The 20,214-nt window shown below is 41.5% G+C and overlaps 2 protein-coding genes across 3 annotated transcripts in view; both read left to right on the top strand.

The window, feature by feature from the left end:
- The window catches only part of shroom2a (shroom family member 2a), a 146,424-nt gene that overhangs the window by 81,245 nt on the left and 44,965 nt on the right, over window positions 1-20,214 (top strand). The window contains exon 1 of one of the 2 annotated variants that reach the window (XM_061977526.2): window positions 13,840-13,960. The exons of the other annotated variant lie outside the window; for it this stretch is intronic. Coding sequence (XP_061833510.1) covers window positions 13,848-13,960 — 113 coding nt within the window. The 5' untranslated portion in view covers window positions 13,840-13,847. Of the gene's footprint in view, window positions 1-13,839; window positions 13,961-20,214 lie in introns of those variants that run through there. 2 annotated transcript variants of the gene reach the window in all.
- cldn34a (claudin 34a) overlaps window positions 1-20,214 on the top strand; it is a 90,516-nt gene that overhangs the window by 9,231 nt on the left and 61,071 nt on the right. The gene's annotated exons all lie outside the window — the stretch shown is intronic.

Here is a 20,214-nt window from a genome sequence, read left to right on the forward strand (position 1 = left end):
GCGGTACTAATGACTCAAAAACGGTACTATACTCTGTTTGAAAAGTACCAGTTCCCAATTTATTGTATTTTTTTTTTAACGGGCATGACGGTGCGTCGTCACGTCGTGACATTGTTGGTTTTACGAGCAGAGGAGCATGTTCGGCAGCGCACACACACTGAGTATTTACAAACCCCGTTTCCATATGAGTTGGGAAATTGTGTTAGATGTAAATATAAACGGAATACAATGATTTGCAAATCATTTTCAACCCATATTCAGTTGAATATGCTACAAAGACAACATATTTGATGTTCAAACTCATAAACATTTTTTTTTTGCAAATAATCATTAACTTCAGAATTTGATGCCAGCAACACGTGACAAAGAAGTTGGGAAAGGTGGCAATAAATACTGATAAAGTTGAGGAATGCTCATCAAACACTTATTTGGAACATCCCACAGGTGAACAAGCAAATTGGGAACAGGTGGGTGCCATGATTGGGTATAAAAGTAGATTCCATGAAATGCTCAGTCATTCACAAATAAGGATGGGGCGAGGGTCACCACTTTGTCAACAAATGCGTGAGCAAATTGTTGAACAGTTTAAGAAAAACCTTTCTCAACCAGCTATTGCAAGGAATTTAGGGATTTCACCATCTACGCTCCGTAATATCATCAAAGGGTTCAGAGAATCTGGAGAAATCACTGCACGTAAGCAGCTAAGCCCGTGACCTTCCATCCCTCAGGCTGTACTGCATCAACAAGCGACATCAGTGTGTAAAGGATATCACTACATGGGCTCAGGAACACTTCAGAAACCCACTGTCAGTAACTACAGTTGGTCGCTACATCTGTAAGTGCAAGTTAAAACTCTCCTATGCAAGGCGAAAACCGTTTATCAACAACACCCAGAAACGCCGTCGGCTTCGCTGGGCCTGAGCTCATCTAAGATGGACTGATACAAAGTGGAAAAGTGTTCTGTGGTCTGACGAGTCCACATTTCAAATTGTTTTTGGAAACTGTAGACGTCATGTCCTCCGGAACAAAGAGGAAAATAACCATTTGGATTGTTCTAGGCGCAAAGTGTAAAAGGCAGCATGTGTGATGGTATGGGGGTGTATTAGTGCCCAAGACATGGGTAACTTACACATCTGTGAAGGCACCATTAATGCTGAAAGGTACATACAGGTTTTGGAGCAACATATGTTGCCATCCAAGCAACGATACCATGGATGCCCCTGCTTATTTCAGCAAGACAATGCCAAGCCACGTGTTACATCAACGTGGCTTCATAGTAAAAGAGTGCGGGTACTAGACTGGCCTGCCTGTAGTCCAGACCTGTCTCCCATTGAAAATGTGTGGCGCATTATGAAGCCTAAAATAGCACAACGGAGACCCCCGGACTGTTGAACAACTTAAGCTGTACATCAAGCAAGAATGGGAAAGAATTCCACCTGAGAAGCTTCAAAATTGTGTCTCCTCGGTTCCCAAACATTTACTGAGTGTTGTTAAAAGGAAAGGCCATGTAACACAGTGGTGAACATGCCCTTTCCCAACTACTTTGGCACGTGTTGCAGCCATGAAATTCTAAGTTAATTATTATTTGCAAAAAAAAAAGTAAAGTTTATGAGTTTGAACATCAAATATGTTGTCTTTGTAGTGCATTCAACTGAATATGGGTTTTTGCAAATCATTGTATTCCGTTTATATTTACATCGAACACAATTTCCCAACTCATATGGAAACGGGGTTTGTACAAGCAGACACAGTGTGTAGACAGAAAAGGGAGAACGGACGCATTTTGGTCTAAAAATTATGATAAAGGTGAAGTTATAACACTGAAACGCCCTGGCAGCTAACATCCATCCATGTTTTAGCTACTTCCAAATCACTAATCTTGGCCTCCATGGCGACAAATAAAGTATGTTTCCTACAAGTACTATTATCACTGGAGGACGAGGAATAGCTAAACATGCTTCACTACACACCGTAGCTCATTGGGGTCACAATGTAAACAAATGCCATGGGTGGATCTACACCTGACATCCACTGCAATGATATCAAGTACAAGAGCGTATCTACTCGATACTACTATGATTACGTCAATATTTTTTATCGTCACAAATCCTATTTTCCTTTTTTTTTAAATTCACATTATGTTTATAAACTCAGTAAATACGTCCCTGGACACATGAGGACTTTGAATATGGCCAATGTATGATCCTGTAACTACTTGGTATCAGATCGATACCTAAATTTGTGGTATCATCTAAAACTAATGTAAAGTATCCAACAACAGAAGAATCATTACATTTTATCAGAAGCGTAGATAGAACATGTTGAAACAGAAAATAAGCAGATATTAACAGTAAATGAACAAGTGGATTAATAATCAATTTTTACAGTTTGTCCTTTATAATGTTGACAAAATAATCAAATGATAAATGACACAATATGTTACTGCGTAGACTAATTAGGAGCCTTTGTTTGTTTACTTACCACTAAAAGACAAGTTGTCAAGTATGTTCACTATTTTATTTAAGGACTAAGTTGTTCTTGGATTGCAATAAGAAACATATATTTTTTGTTAAAGTAAAGCCAACAATGCCATTTTTTGTGGTTCCCTTTATTTAGAAAAGTATCAAAATACATTTTGATACCAGTACCAAAATATTGGTATCGGGGCAACCCCAAACACCCACTCTGCTTTCATGAAACGTCTCTCAACTGCATATGCCAGGTATTTGAAGTATTTTTTTAAAAGTAATACACTCTTTTGTATTATATACTTACTCTATTAATCAATTACACTTATCAAAGAGTAATTATGTTAGTTATTCAATTACTTTTTGTAAAGTAACAAGTAGCTGTAATTACTTTTTGCAAGTAATTTTCCGAGCACTGGCCTGCTTTGAGAAGGGTGTATTATTTATTATCGGTTTAAATCAAGAATTGTGTTGAATCAAACCGAAATATTAGTATCGGGACAACCTTACTCGGTCCACGTCGCCGCAACGCTCGTTTCCCAGGCGCAGCTCGTTGCCATAGCGATGGGAGAAATGCACATCCGCCTCCCACCACGAAAAGTCCGGCGTTTTGTCCCGCCTCATTAGCATATTAGCTGCTCAGGACCAATGAGGCGAGGTGCGGGACCTCAACGGCCCACTCCTCCTCCTCCTTTTCGGGGGGAAAGAAACTCCTTCATCCCCAAGGAAGTCTCCCCTTCTGCAGCTCGTCTCCCGTCGAGGCTCTGGGACTCGGAGGGCGTTTGCAGGTGGCGGAGGTGAGCCGGTTGTCACGTACGGTTGTGTCTCTCGCGTCCACGTGTTTGGTGAGTCCAAACTTTTGTCAAAAACATGTTTGTGACCCCGATATGTGGTTGTTTTCCCGCCGGGCTGCATTTAGGTTAAGCTACGATCAAGCAGACTTAGCCTTTTTCCAAACCAAACGAATATGAACACATGGGATGTTTTCAAAGTTTGTCCCCCTGCCCCCCAATGCCAGCACCAGCATATCTGTGTGCGGGCCAGCTGTAGCCCTGACGATAGGCCTAATAAAAGCGCCTCATTTGCATACCAATAGGCGGCCATGTGCCCCAGAAAACCCCTGAGCTCCATCTTGGCGTCGGTCTTTGTCCTGGCTGGAAACGTGCCTTTAACTCTGGTCGTAGTGCTCCCGAGTCCATGGAAGTGATGACATCATGTCATGGCGGCTGTTCCCCAGGCACTTGTTGCTTTCGGCTCCTCCTGCCGTCACATCGTTGACGGCCTTTACGGTTTGTGTTTAGGTTTGTCCACCCTGAGACCCAGAGGAAAGGCTTTGTCCCAAATTCTTGACCATCGTAACTAGGGCTGAATAAAACACACCGATCCAACCCAAGTTCTTTTCGATGACATATATGTTGAGTAAAAAGGACCACCGAGACAGAATAGTACTTGGCCAAGTTTTACTAAAGCTTTAGGAGACCAGCCCTTACATAGCTTTGCCAAGCGAGGTCTAAACTCAAACAAAAAGAGTCAACAACCCATTAAATATGTCTACACTTTATTATCCGATTAGTCGACAATCAAAACCATCCTTATTTGCAGCCTAACAATCCATTGAATATGTGTACTCTTTATTATTCGATTAGTTGTCTAATCAACTATCACAACCATCCTTAGTTGCAGCCCAACAACCAATTATAAAATATGTGTACTCCTTATTATCCGATTAGTCGTCGAATCAACTTTAAAAACAATCGTTAGTTGCAGCCCAACAACCCATTAAATGTGTACTCTTTATTATCCGATTAGTCGTCTAATCGACTATCCAAACCATCCTTAGTTGCAGTCCAACAACCCATTAAATATGTCTACTCCTTATTATTCGATTATTTGACTCATCGACTAACAAAACAATCACTAGTTAAAGCCCAACAACCTAATAAAAACGTGTACACTTTATTATGCGATTCGTCGTCTAATTGAATATCAAAACAATCGTTAGTTGCAGCCCAACAACCCTTTAAATATGTGCACTCTTTATTATGTGATTAGTCGACTAATCGACTATCAAAGCGATCGTTAGTTGCAGTCCAACAACCTAATAAATACGTGTACTCTTTATTATCTGATTAGTCGTCTAATTGACTATCAAAACAATCGTTAGTTGCAACCCAATTATCCATTAAATATTTGTACTTTTTATTATCCGATTAGTCGACTGATCAACTATCAAAATAATTGTTAGTTGCAGCCCGACAACCCATTAAATGTGTACTCTGTTATCCGATTAGTCGTCTGATCGACTATCAAAACAATCATTAGTTGCAGCCCAACAATCCATTAAATATGTGTACTCTTTATTATCCAATTAGCCGACTAATCGACTATCACAACCATCCTTAGTTGCAGCCCAACAACCAATTATAAAATATGTGTACTCCTTATTATCCGATTAGTCGTCGAATCAACTTTAAAAACAATCGTTAGTTGCAGCCCAACAACCCATTAAATGTGTACTCTTTATTATCCGATTAGTCGTCTAATCGACTATCCAAACCATCCTTAGTTGCAGTCCAACAACCCATTAAATATGTCTACTCCTTATTATTCGATTATTTGACTCATCGACTAACAAAACAATCACTAGTTAAAGCCCAACAACCTAATAAAAACGTGTACACTTTATTATGCGATTCGTCGTCTAATTGAATATCAAAACAATCGTTAGTTGCAGCCCAACAACCCTTTAAATATGTGCACTCTTTATTATGCGATTAGTCGACTAATCGACTATCAAAGCGATCGTTAGTTGCAGTCCAACAACCTAATAAATACGTGTACTCTTTATTATCTGATTAGTCGTCTAATTGACTATCAAAACAATCGTTAGTTGCAGCTCAACACCCCATTAAATATGTGTACTCTTTATTATCCTATTAGTCGACTAATCGACTATCAAAACAATCGTTAGTTGCAGCCCAATTATACATTAAATATTTGTACTCTTTATTATCCGATTAGTTGACTAATCAACTATCAAAATAATCGTTAGTTACAGCCCGACAACCCATTAAATGTGTACTCTTCATTATCCGATTAGTCGTCTAATCGACTATCAAAACAATCGTTAGTTGCAGCCCAACAAACCATTAAAAATGTGTACTCTTTATTATCCGATTAGTCGACTAATTGACTATTAAAACAATCGTTAGTTTAGGTTAGGTTTTTAAAACATCGTCGTAGCGATGCTGGTGGCCTTTCAGGGGCCTGATAAGGTTTGATGTGTTGAAGCGCGATGTTATTTATGTTTGGTGCAAATAGCTCGCAAAGCAGTGAAGAAGTCCCACACTGCTGACACCATGTGTGTTCACTATGAGCTCAGGGGAATTTACGGCACTTTAGAGAAAGGAGCGCTGGATTTGTTCACCCTAGCCCACAGACTCACAGTCGTCACGTTTCATGTGTCAGGTGAATCGTAACGAATGGGGCCGTATGGATCCCCTTACTACTGTGTTTATTGTGTACCCCTCATGTTTCAACGTTGTTATTTCAGCTGGTCATTGAGCATTTATCGAATGAGTCTAGAACGTTGAGGATGTCTGTATTACATGTCTTGTAGGGCTGGACAATTAATTGAATTTTAATTTTCAATGATGGCTTATCACGATTATGAACACATAATAATCGACAAAAAAACCACGTGCGTGCAAATTCCGTAGCTTGGATCGGATGAGGATCGAATGAGTGAACGACATCATGGATGTAACATCAAAATACAAAACCCAAAAGCAGTAAAGTTGTCATGTTGTGTAAATGGTAAATAAAAAGAGAATACAACAAATCATTTTCAACTTATATTCAATTGAATAGACTGCAAAGACAAAATATTTAATGTTCATACTGAGAAACACAATTTTTTTTTGCAAATAATCATTAACTTAGAATTTAATGGCAGCAACACATTGCAAAAAAGTTGTTACATGAGCTTGTTCACCACTGTGTTACATGGCCTTTCCTTTTAACAACACTCAGTAAAGGTTTGGGAACTGAGGAGACACATTTTTGAAGTGGAATTCTTTCCCATTCTTGCTTGATGTACAGCTTAAGTTGTTCAACAGTCCGGGGGTCTCCCTTGTGGTATTTTAGGCTTCATAATGCGCCACACATTTTCAATGGGAGACAGGTCTGGACTACAGGCAGGCCAGTCTAGTACCCGCACTCAGAATGTGGTTTGGCATTGTCTTGCTGAAATAAGCAGGGGCGTCCATGGTAACGTTGCTTGGATGGCAACATATGTTGCTCCAAAACCTGTATGTACCTTTCAGCATTAATGGTGCCTTCACAGATGTGTAAGTTACCCATGTCTTGGGCACTAATACACCCCCATACCATCACACATGCTGCCTTTTACACTTTGCGCCTAGAACAATCCGGATGGTTCTTTTCCTCTTTGGTCCGGAGGACACGACGTCCACAGTTTCCAAAAACAATTTGAAATGTGGACTCGTCAGACCACAGAACACTTTTCCACTTTGCATCAGTCCATCTTAGGATGAGCTCCGGCCCAGCGAAGCGTTTCTGGGTGTTGTTGATAAATGGCTTTCGCTTTGCATAGTAGAGTTTTAACTTGCACTTCTCCAGATTCTCTGAACCTTTTGATGATATTACAGACCGTAGATGGTGAAATCCCTAAATTCCTTGCAATAGCTGGTTGAGAAATGTTGTTCTTAAACAATTTGCTCAGGCATTTGTTGACAAAGTGGTGACCCTCGCCCCATCCTTGTTTGTGAATGACTGAACATTTCATGGAAGCTGCTTTTATACCCAATCATGGCACCCACCTGTTCCCAATTAGCCTGTTCACCTGTGGGATGTTCCAAATAAGTGTTTGATGAGCATTCCTCAACTTTCTCAGTCTTTTTTGCCACTTGTGCCAGCTTTTTTTTAAACATGTTGCAGGCTTTAAATTCCAAACGAGCTAATATTTGCAAAAAATAACAAAGTTTTCCAGTTCGGACAGTAAATATCTTGTCTTTGCAGTCTATTCAATTGAATATAAGTTGAAAAGGAATAGCAAATCATTGTATTCTCTTTTTATTTACCAACTTCACTGCTTTAGGGTTTTTTTACAAAAAATCATACAAACAAAACACATATAATCTGTTGTGTTGTTGTGAACGACATCATGCAACTCGAGAGACACTTACTCTTTTTTTTTTTTAACAGCATCAAGTGAGTCGAGGCTTTACTTGTCAAGCTGAGAACAGCAAAGCACCCCCCCCCCCCCCCCTTTCACAATAATAGCGCTGTGCACCGCATCCAGTCTGTTTGCCCTAACAAAATAAAGGTTTTAAGAAAGTACCTTACATTAGCATAATGTACTTATTGATACATTTACGCAAGAATTATGCTTTGACTTAAGATACTGCTCAACATTGTCCAAAGATGTATAGCACCAATAAATGTAATTTAATTTAATTAACAAACATTTTTATTACGTTTTATTTGACACAAAAAGCACACACTTTGTAGAAGGTAAAGAACTGAATTGAAAACAAAAAGGAAAACAATTATTGTTTTACAGTCGTGCTCATAAGTTTACATACCCTGGGAGAATTCATGATTTCTTGGCCATTCTTCAGAGAATATGAATGATAACACAAAAACCTTTCTTCCACTCATGCTTAATGGTTGTATGAAGCTATTTATTGGCAAACAACTGTCTTTACTCTTTTTAAATGAAAATGACAAAAGAAAGTACCCAAATGACCCTGATCAAAAGTTTACATACCCCAGTGACTTTGATCTGATAACATGTTGACACAAACAGGTTTGAATGGCTAATCAAGGTTCCAATCCTCACCTGTGACCTGTTTGTTTGTAATTAATGTGTGTGTATAAAAGGTCAGTGAGTTTCTGGGCTTCTGACAGACCATTGCATCTTTCATCCAGTGCTGCACACATGTTTCTGGATTCTGAGTATTGGGGAAGGCAAAAGAATTGTCAAAGGATCTGCGAGAAAAGGTAATTGAAATGCATAAAACAGGAAAGGGGTATAAAAAAATATCCAAGGAATTGAGAATGCCAATCAGCAGTGTTCAAACGCTGATTAAGAAGTGGAAAATTCAGGTAGACCAGCAAAGATTTCAGCCACAACTGCCAGGAAAATGGTTTGAGATGCAAAGAAAAATCCACAAATAACTTCAGCTGAAATACAGGACTCTCTGAAAAATTGTGGTGTGGCTGTTTCAAGATGCACAATAAGGAGGGACTGGAAGAAAAATGGGCTGCATGGTCGAGTCGCCAGAAGAAAGCCATTTCTGCGCAAATGTCACAAAGTGTCCCGCTTACATTACGCCAAACAGCACAAAGACAAGCCTCAAAACTTCTGGAACAAAGTAATTTGGAGTGATGAGACCAAAATTGAACTTTTTGACAATTTTTCAGAGAGTCCTGTATTTCAGCTGAAGTTATTTGTGGATTTTTCTTTGCATCTCGAACAATTTTCCTGGCAGTTGTGGCTGAAATCTTTGCCGGTCTACCTGAATCCCTCATTTTCCACTTCTTAATCAGCGTTTGAACACTGCTGATTGCCATTCTCAATTCCTTGGATATCTTTTTATACCCCTTTCCTGTTTTATGCAGTTCAATTACCTTTTCTCGCAGATCCTTTGAGAATTCATGATTTCTTGGCCATTCTTCAGAGAATATGAATGATAACACAAAAACCTTTCTTCCACTCATGCTTAATGGTTGTGTGAAGCTATTTATTGGCAAACAACTGTGTTTACTCTTTTTAAATCAAAATGACAAAAGAAAGTACCCAAATGACCCTGATCAAAAGTTTACATACTCCAGTGACTTTGATCTGATAACATGCACAAAAGTTGACACAAACAGGTTTGAATGGCTAATCAAGGTTCCAATCCTCACCTGTGACCTGTTTGTTTGTAGTTAATGTGTGTGTATAAAAGGTCAATGAATTTCTGGGCTTCTGACAGACCATTGCATCTTTCATCCAGTGCAGCACACATGTTTCTGGATTCTGAGTCATGGGGAAGGCAAAAGAATTGTCAAAGGATCTGCGAGAAAAGGTGATTGAACTGCATAAAACAGGAAAGGGGTATAAAAAGCTTTCCAAGGAATTGAGAATGCCAATCAGCAGTGTTCAAACGCTGATTAAGAAGTGGAAAATGAGGGATTCGGGTAGACCAGCAAAGATTTCAGCCACAACTGCCAGGAAAATTGTTTGAGATGCAAAGAAAAATCCACAAATAACTTCAGCTGAAATACAGGACTCTCTGAAAAATTGTGGTGTGGCGGTTTCAAGATGCACAATAAGGAGGGTCTGGAAGAAAAATGGGCTGCATGGTCGAGTCGCCAGAAGAAAGCCATTTCTGCGCAAATGTCACAAAGTGTCCCGCTTACATTACGCCAAACAGCACAGAGACAAGCCTCAAAACTTCTGGAACAAAGTAATTTGGAGTGATGAGACCAAAATTGAACTTTTTGACAATTTTTCAGAGAGTCCTGTATTTCAGCTGAAGTTATTTGTGGATTTTTCTTTGCATCTCGAACAATTTTCCTGGCAGTTGTGGCTGAAATCTTTGCCGGTCTACCTGAATCCCTCATTCTCCACTTCTTAATCAGCGTTTGAACACTGCTGATTGCCATTCTCAATTCCTTGGATATCTTTTTATACCCCTTTCCTGTTTTATGCAGTTCAATTACCTTTTCTCGCAGATCCTTTGAGAATTCATGATTTCTTGGCCATTCTTCAGAGAATATGAATGATAACACAAAAACCTTTCTTCCACTCATGCTTAATGGTTGTGTGAAGCTATTTATTGGCAAACAACTGTGTTTACTCTTTTTAAATCAAAATGACAAAAGAAAGTACCCAAATGACCCTGATCAAAAGTTTACATACTCCAGTGACTTTGATCTGATAACATGCACAAAAGTTGACACAAACAGGTTTGAATGGCTAATCAAGGTTCCAATCCTCACCTGTGACCTGTTTGTTTGTAGTTAATGTGTGTGTATAAAAGGTCAATGAATTTCTGGGCTTCTGACAGACCATTGCATCTTTCATCCAGTGCTGCACACATGTTTCTGGATTCTGAGTCATGGGGAAGGCAAAAGAATTGTCAAAGGATCTGCGAGAAAAGGTGATTGAACTGCATAAAACAGGAAAGGGGTATAAAAAGATATCCAAGGAATTGAGAATGCCAATCAGCAGTGTTCAAACGCTGATTAAGAAGTGGAAAATGAGGGATTCGGGTAGACCAGCAAAGATTTCAGCCACAACTGCCAGGAAAATTGTTTGAGATGCAAAGAAAAATCCACAAATAACTTCAGCTGAAATACAGGACTCTCTGAAAAATTGTGGTGTGGCGGTTTCAAGATGCACAATAAGGAGGGTCTGGAAGAAAAATGGGCTGCATGGTCGAGTCGCCAGAAGAAAGCCATTTCTGCGCAAATGTCACAAAGTATCCCGCTTACATTACGCCAAACAGCACAAAGACAAGCCTCAAAACTTCTGGAACAAAGTAATTTGGAGTGATGAGACCAAAATTGAACTTTTTGACAATTTTTCAGAGAGTCCTGTATTTCAGCTGAAGTTATTTGTGGATTTTTCTTTGCATCTCGAACAATTTTCCTGGCAGTTGTGGCTGAAATCTTTGCCGGTCTACCTGAATCCCTCATTTTCCACTTCTTAATCAGCGTTTGAACACTGCTGATTGCCATTCTCAATTCCTTGGATATCTTTTTATACCCCTTTCCTGTGTTTTTATACCCCTTTCCTGTTTTATGCAGTTCAATTACCTTTTCTCGCAGATCCTTTGAGAATTCATGATTTCTTGGCCATTCTTCAGAGAATATGAATGATAACACAAAAACCTTTCTTCCACTCATGCTTAATGGTTGTGTGAAGCTATTTATTGGCAAACAACTGTGTTTACTCTTTTTAAATCAAAATGACAAACGAAAGTACCCAAATGACCCTGATCAAAAGTTTACATACCCCAGTGACTTTGATCTGATAACATGCACAAAAGTTGACACAAACAGGTTTGATTGGCTAATCAAGGTTCCAATCCTCACCTGTGACCTGTTTGTTTGTAATTAATGTGTGTGTATAAAAGGTCAGTGAGTTTCTGGGCTTCTGACAGACCATTGCATCTTTCATCCAGTGCCGCACACATGTTTCTGGATTCTGAGTATTGGGGAAGGCAAAAGAATTGTCAAAGGATCTGCGAGAAAAGGTAATTGAAATGCATAAAACAGGAAAGGGGTATAAAAAGATATCCAAGGAATTGAGAATGCCAATCAGCAGTGTTCAAACGCTGATTAAGAAGTGGAAAATTCAGGTAGACCAGCAAAGATTGCAGCCACAACTGCCAGGAAAATTGTTTAAGAGGCAAAGAAAAATACACAAATAAATACAGGACTCTCTGAAAAATTGTGGTGTGGCTGTTTCAAGATGCACAATAAGGAGGGACTGGAAGAAAAATGGGCTGCATGGTCGAGTCGCCAGAAGAAAGCCATTTCTGCGCAAATGTCACAAAGTATCCCGCTTACATTACGACAAACAGCACAGAGACAAGCCTCAAAACTTCTGGAACAAAGTAATTTGAAATGCCATCCCATCCATCCATTTTTTACCGCTTATCCCCTTCGGGGTCGCGGGGGGCGCTGGAGCCTATCTCAGCTACAATCGGGCGGAAGGCGGGGTACACCCTGGACAAGTGGCCATCTCATCGCAGGGCCAACACAGATAGACAGACAACATTCACACTCACATTCACACACTAGGGCCAATCAACCTATCCCCAGGTGCATGTTTTTGGAGGTGGGAGGAAGCCGGAGTACCCGGAGGGAACCCACGCAGTCACGGGGAGAACATGCAAACTCCACACAGAAAGATCCCGAGCCTGGGATTGAACCCCAGACTACTCGGCACCTTCGTATTGTGAGGCAGACGCACTAACCCCTCTTCCACCGTGCGTAATTTAAAATGATGAGACCAAAATTGAACTTCTTGGCCACTCGACCATGCAGCCCATTTTTCTTCAAGTTCTTGACAATTTTTCCAGAGAGTCCTGTATTTCAGCTGAAGTTATTTGTGGATTTTTCTTTGCATCTCGAACAATTTTCCTGGCAGTTGTGGCTGAAATCTTTGCCGGTCTACCAGAATCCCTCATTTTCCACTTCTTAATCAGCGTTTGGACACTGCTGATTGCCATTCTCAATTCCTTGGATATCTTTTTATACCCCTTTCCTGTTTTATGCAGTTCAATCACCTTTTCTCGCAGATCCCTTGACAATTATTTTGCCTTTCCTCATGACTCAGAATCCAGAAACATCTGTGCGGCACTGGATGAAAGATGCAATGGTCTGTCAGAAGCCCAAAAACTCACTGACCTTTTATACACACACATTAATTACGAACAATCAGGTCACAGGCGAGGATTGGAACCTTGATTAGCCATTCAAACCTGTTTGTGTCAACTTTTGTGCATGTTATCAGATCACTGGGGTATGTAAACTTTTGATCGGGGTCATTTGGGTACTTTCTTTTGTCATTTTGATTTAAAAAGAGCTTCACACAACCATTAAGCATGAGTGGAAGAAAGGTTTTTGTGTTATCATTCATATTCTCTGAAGAATGGCCAAGAAATCATACATTCTCCCAGGGTATGTAAACTTATGAGCACGACTGTATATTGTTATTTTAATTCAAATGTATTATTCATGTTATTATTGTACTTCTTGTGGTTTATTTGTTGTTATGTTTGAAGTTGAGTTTTTGGCGGTACAATAAATACTCCTGTTTTCAAATAGATGAATAATTGTGTAATTACTTGTGATGACAATATCAATAATTGTGCCATAATCGTGCAGCCCTACTGTCTTACTATTAAGCCCGTGGACCACAACTTCCTGTGCAGGGAAGCCACCACTTCCTGTTAGAGCTGCTGCGGTATGGAAAGGTTGACCGGGAGGTAGACGACAGCTTGCCCTTAAAGGAGACATTCCCCCGTCTCTTAAGCCTCTGCCGCCCCCATGCTGGGCGTCTGTTCCCCCGTGAACCATATGGTCGGGTCCGTGTGCCCCCCCGCCCCGTGACCTGTGTGGATATCACCGCGTCAACATTCCAAGAGTTTTTTTTAACCCCACCTTTCATGGCTCAGATAGCATGTGACCAGCTGGTTTGGCCAGCAGAGGGAGCTGTTGCGCAATGTCACCACTCTTCTAAGTAGCTGCTGACTTGACAGATTAGTATGCACAATCATTGCTGAGCTCTTAGTGTGTGTTTGTGTGTTTCTCTGTGTGTGTGTGTGTGTGTGTGTGTGTGTGTGTGTGTTCCTCCCAATGCTGCCCAGGAATATGAAAATGGTGGACATTGTAGCTCAGAAAATGCCTTCAGAGAATGACGTGCATGTGGCCAGAAGTTTCCTCACCAAGATTTTGCGAAGTTCCATGAGGTACGCTTGTGTGGCGCCACGGTAGTCGTCGCTAACCCTCGTCTTTCATGTGAGCCGCGTAATCCCACCCACCACCACCACCACCACCACCCCACCCTCTGTGTGACCCCCCCCCCGTGGGCCCATCACCACATTCATCGCCATCGTCCGTGACTCCGGCTGTCCTTCGTCAAGTCTTGTGTAGCGCATGCATGTCGTCTGTTCACCTTTCTCCTCACACGCACCTGGACGGGTATGGTCTTTGCACACCAAGCCCCTTTCACACAGGCACGCTGCATCAGAGCCCAAACAGAGCCTCCTTGCCACAAAACTGCTGTTAGACATCCACCGGTTATTATTTGGCATTTTGACCTATACCGGTAGCGGCTTTTTAAATTGTCCATCCATCCATCCATCTTCTTCCGCTTATCCGAGGTCGGGTCGCGGGGGCAGCAGCCTAAGCAGAGAAGCCCAGACTTCCCTCTCCCCAGCCACTTCGTCCAGCTCTTCCTGTGGGACCCCGAGGCGTTCCCAGGCCAGCCGGGAGACAACGTGTCCTGGGTCTTCCCCGCGGCCTCCTACCGGTCGGACGTGCCCTAAACACCTCCCTAGGGAGGCGTTCGGGTGGCATCCTGACCAGATGCCCGAACCACCTCATCTGGCTCCTCTCCATATGGAGGCCAACTTTACTTTGAGCTCCTCCCGGATGACAGAGCTTCTCACCCTATCGCTAAGGGAGAGCCCTGCCACCCGGCGCAGGAAACTCATTTCGGCCGCTTGTACCCGTGATCTTGTCCTTTCGGTCATAACCCAAAGCTCATGACCATAGGTGAGGATGGGAACGTAGATCGACCGGTAAATTGAGAGCTTTGCCTTCCGGCTCAGCTCCTTCTTCACCACAACGGATCGATACAGCGTCCGCATTACTGAAGACGCCGCACCGATCCGCCTGTCGATCTCATGATCCACTCTTCCCTCACTCGTGAACAAGATCAATCGTATCGGACCTTTTTTTATAGAATAGAATTTTAAAAAACTCATTATCATTAATCCTCCCCAAATATTTTCTGATATCTAACAGGGCGTTTGAGTTCTTGTGAGAATCGTTCTCCGGTCTTCCCACAAGGCGATACGTCTCCTTTTGCTCACGTGTCAAAACTTCCCGTTTTTGCCCGGAAAAAAATCCAAGTTTTTGTCGGGAAATCCAGATTTTGTCCTTCTTCCAGACCCTGTGTTGTTTATACCTTCAGATACATCCCAGAAAAAGGGCGGCTGATAGTCAAGTACAGCAAGAGTAGAGGCGGAGGAGTCAGCCTCTGTGGACCACTGGAGGGTGGTATTAGGGTAGGGGACCCCTTAGCGATATCAAAAATAAACTCAAACTCAAGTTCTTTTTTTCAGAAACAGAAGGGGGAGGAGGTGAGGGTGGATTCAGACTCCTTACAATACCCACTGTAGCGAGTTGCTCGACAAGCTGTGTTTCACGATTCAGTCAATTGACGAAAGAGATTTTTGGACTTAGGGACGACGGAAAAAAATATCTCTGCCAAAAATGCTAACTTTCTGTAAATATCTTGACAAATATGAGATTATTATATAAATCGGAAATCCAGTTTTTGTCCTTCTTTCCTGCCATCTTACTGGTCCCGTTTTGTTTGTTTTGGCTACTCCAACGAAGGAGTCGCTCGTCAAGTATCCGTACGCAACATTAAGGGAGCGCCACGAGTTTCATGTTCCGTCATTCGATCAAATAACACGACAGAGATGGATGGACAGAAAATTGCAAATTTTGTGTAAATATGTTGACAGATATGAGATGATTATATAAGGAAAGAAGAGTAGGCAGCAGTTCACAAATTCAGTCGTCTAGCCCTACCGGGAAACCAGTTTTTGTCCTTCTTTCCTGGCATCTTACTGGTCCCGTTTTGTTTGTTTTGGCTACTCCAACAATGGAGTCAAGCCTCCGTCCGCAACATTAAAGGAGCGGCACGAGTTTCATGTTCCGTCTTTCGATCAAATAACACGACAGAGATGGATGGACAAAAAAATGCAAACGTTGTGTAAATATGTTGACAAATATGAGATGATTATATAAGGAAAGAAGAGCAGGCTGCAGTTCACAAATTCAGTCGTCTAGCCCTACCGGAAATCCAGTTTTTGTCCTTCTTTCCTGGCATCTTACTGGTCCGTTGTGTTTGTTTTGGCTACTCCGACAATGGAGTCACTCATCAAGCCTCCGTCTGCAACATTAATTTAAGGGAGCGCCACGAGTTTCATGTTATGTCATTCAATCAAATAACGCGACAGAGATGGACGGGCATGAAGATGACAATTGTGTAAATATGTTGACAAATATGAGATGGTTATATAAGGAAAGAAGACAAGGTAGCAGTTCACAAATTCAATCGTCTAGCCCTACCGGAAATCCAGTTTTTGTCCTTCTTTCGTGGTATCCTACTGGTCCTGTTTTATTTGTTTTGGCTATTCCCACGATGGATTCACTCGTCAAGCCTCCGTTCGCAACATTAATTTAAGGGAGCGCCACGAGTTTCATGTTCCGTCATTCAATCAAATAACGCGACAGAGATGGATGGACGGGAAGACGACAGAAAAATGCCAACTTTGTGTAAATATGTTGACAAAAATGAGATGATTATATAAGGAAAGAAGAGCGGGTAGCAGTTCACAAATTCAAGATGCCAGGAAAGAAGAACAAAAACTGGACTTCTGGTAGGGCTAGACGACTGAACAGGAACATGAAACTCGTGGCGCTCCAACGATGGAGTCAAGCCTCCGTCCGCAACATTAAGGCAGCGCCATGAGTTTCATGTTCCGTCATTCGATCAAATAACGCGACAAAGATGGATGGACGGGAAGGCGCCAGAAAAATGTAAACTTTGTGTAAATATGTTGACAAATATGGGATGATTATATAAGTAAATAAGAGCAGGTAGCAGTTCACAAATTCAGTCGTCTAGCCCTACCGGAAATCCAGTTTTTGTTCTTCTTTCCTGGCATTGTACCGGTCCCGTTTTGTTTGTTTTGGCTACTCCAACGATGGAGTCAAGCCTCCGTCCGCAACATTAAAGGAGCGGCACGAGTTTCATGTTCCGTCATTCAATCAAATAACGCGATATAGATGGATGGACGGGAAGACGACTGAAAAATGCAAACTTTGTGTAAATATGTTGACAAATATGAGATGATTATATAAGTAAAGAAGAGCAGGCAGCAGTTCACAAATTCAGTCGTCTAGCCCTACCGGAAATCCAGTTTTTGTCCTTCTTTTGTGGTATCCTACTGGTCCTGTTTTGTTTGTTTTGGCTACTCCAACGATGGAGTCGCTCGTCAAGCCCCTGTCCGCAACATTAATTTAAGTGAGCGCCACAAGTTTCATGTTCCGTCATTCAATCAAATAACATGACAGAGATGGATGGACAAAAAAATGCAAACTTTGTGTAAATATGTTGACAGATATGAGATGATTATATAAGTAAAGAAGAGCAGGCAGCAGTTCACAAATTCAGTCGTCTAGCCCTACCGGGAATCCAGTTTTTGTCCTTCTTTCCTGGCATCTTACTGGTCCCGTTTTGTTTGTTTTGGCTACTCCAACAATGGAGTCAAGCCTCCGTCCGCAACATTAAAGGAGCGGCACGAGTTTCATGTTCCGTCATTCGATCAAATAACATGACAGAGATGGATGGACAGAAAAATGCAAATTTTGTGTAAATATGTTGACAAATATGAGATGATTATATAAGGAAAGAAGAGCAGGCAGCAGTTCACAAATTCAGTCGTCTAGCCCTACCTTGAATCCAGTTTTTGTTGTTTCCTGGCATCTTACCGGTCCCGTTGTGTTTGTTTTGGCTACTCCAACAATGGAGTCACTCATCAAGCCTCCGTCCACAACATTAATTTAAGGGAGCGCCACAAGTTTTATGTTCCGTCATTCAATCAAATAACATGACAGAGATGGCTGGACAGAAAAATGCAACCTTTGTGTAAATATGTTGACAAATATGAGATGATTATATAAGGAAAGAAGAGCAGGCAGGAGTTCACAAATTCAGTCGTCTAGCCCTACCGGAAATCCAGGTTTTGTCCTTCTTTCCTGGCATCTTACTGGTCCCGTTTTGTTTGTTTTGGCTACTCCAACGATGGAGTCAAGCCTCTGTCTGCACCATTAAAGGAGCGGCACGAGTTTCATGTTCCGTCATTCAATCAAATAACGCGACATAGATGGACGGGAAGACGACAGAAAAATGCAAACTTTGTGTAAATATGTTGACAAATATGAGATGATTATATAAGGAAAGAAGAGCAGGCAGCAGTTCACAAATTCAGTCGTCTAGCTCTACCGTAAATCCAGTTTTTGTCCTTCTTTCGTGGTATCCTACTGGTCCTGTTTTGTTTGTTTTGGCTACTTCAATGATGGATTTGCTCGTCAAGCCTCCGTCCGCAACATTAATTTAAGTGGGCGCCACAAGTTTCATGTTCCGTCATTCAATCAAATAACGCGACAGTGATGGATGGACGGGAAGACGACAGAAAAATGTAAACTTTGTGTAAATATGTTGACAAATATGAGATGATTATATAATGAAAGAAGAGCAGGCAGCAGTTCATACACTCAATCGTCTAGCCCTACCGGAAATCCAGTTTTTGTCCTTCTTTCGTGGTATCCTACTGGTCCTGTTTTGTTTGTTTTGGCTACTTCAATGATGGATTTGCTCGTCAAGCCTCCGTCCGCAACATTAATTTAAGTGGGCGCCACAAGTTTCATGTTCCGTCATTCAATCAAATAACGCAACAGTGATGGATGGACGGGAAGACGACAGAAAAATGTAAACTTTGTGTAAATATGTTGACAAATATGAGATGATTATATAATGAAAGAAGAGCAGGCAGCAGTTCATACACTCAATCGTCTAGCCCTACCGGAAATCCAGTTTTTGTCCTTTTTTCCTGGCATCCTACTGGTCCTGTTTTGTATGTTTTGGCTACTCCAACGATGGAATCGCTCGTCAAGCCTCCGTGCGCAACATTGAGGCAGCGTCACGAGTTTCATGTTCCGTCATTCAATCAAATAACGTGACAGTGATGGATGGACGGGAAGACGACAGAGAAATGCAAACTTTGTGTAAATATGTTGACAAATATGAGATGATTATATAAGGAAAGAAGAGCAGGCAGCAGTTCACAAATTCAGTCGTCTAGCCTTACCGGGAATCCAGTTTTTGTCCTTCTGTCGTGGCATCCTACTGGTCCTGTTTTGTTTGTTTTGGCTACTCCAACGATGGAGTCGCTCGTCAAGCCTCCGTCCGCAGCATTAATTTAAGTGAGCGCCACGAGTTTCATGTTTCATCATTCAATCAAATAATGCGGCAGAGATGGATGGACATGAAGACAACAGAAAAATGCAAACTTTGTGTAAACATGTTGACAAATATGAGATGATTATATAATGAAAGAAGAGCAGGCAGCAGTTCACAAATTCAGTCGTCTAGCCCTACCAGAAATCCAGTTTTTGTCCTTCTTTCGTGGCATCCTACTGGTCCTGCTTTGTTTGTTTTGGCTACTCCAACGATGGAATCGCTCGTCAAGCCTCCGTGCGCAACATTGAGGCAGCGTCACGAGTTTCATGTTCCGTCATTCAATCAAATAACGTGACAGTGATGGATGGACGGGAAGACGACAGAAAAATGCAAACTTTGTGTAAATATGTTGACAAATATGAGATGATTATATAAGGAAAGAAGAGCAGGCAGCAGTTCACAAATTCAGTCGTCTAGCCTTACCGGGAATCCAGTTTTTGTCCTTCTGTCGTGGCATCCTACTGGTCCTGTTTTGTTTGTTTTGGCTACTCCAACGATGGAGTCGCTCGTCAAGCCTCCGTCCGCAACATTAATTTAAGTGAGCGCCACGAGTTTCATGTTTCATCATTCAATCAAATAATGCGGCAGAGATGGATGGACATGAAGACAACAGAAAAATGCAAACTTTGTGTAAACATGTTGACAAATATGAGATGATTATATAATGAAAGAAGAGCAGGCAGCAGTTCACAAATTCAGTCGTCTAGCCCTACCAGAAATCCAGTTTTTGTCCTTCTTTCGTGGCATCCTACTGGTCCTGCTTTGTTTGTTTTGGCTACTCCAACGATGGAGTCGCTCGTCAAGCCTCCGTCCGCAACATTAAGGGAGCGCCACGAGTTTCATGTTCCGTCATTCAATCAAATAACGCGACATAGATGGACGGGAAGACGACAGAAAAAT

This window comes from Nerophis lumbriciformis, linkage group LG18 (genome assembly GCF_033978685.3).
Source record: "Nerophis lumbriciformis linkage group LG18, RoL_Nlum_v2.1, whole genome shotgun sequence".
NCBI classification, from domain to species: domain Eukaryota; kingdom Metazoa; phylum Chordata; class Actinopteri; order Syngnathiformes; family Syngnathidae; genus Nerophis; species Nerophis lumbriciformis.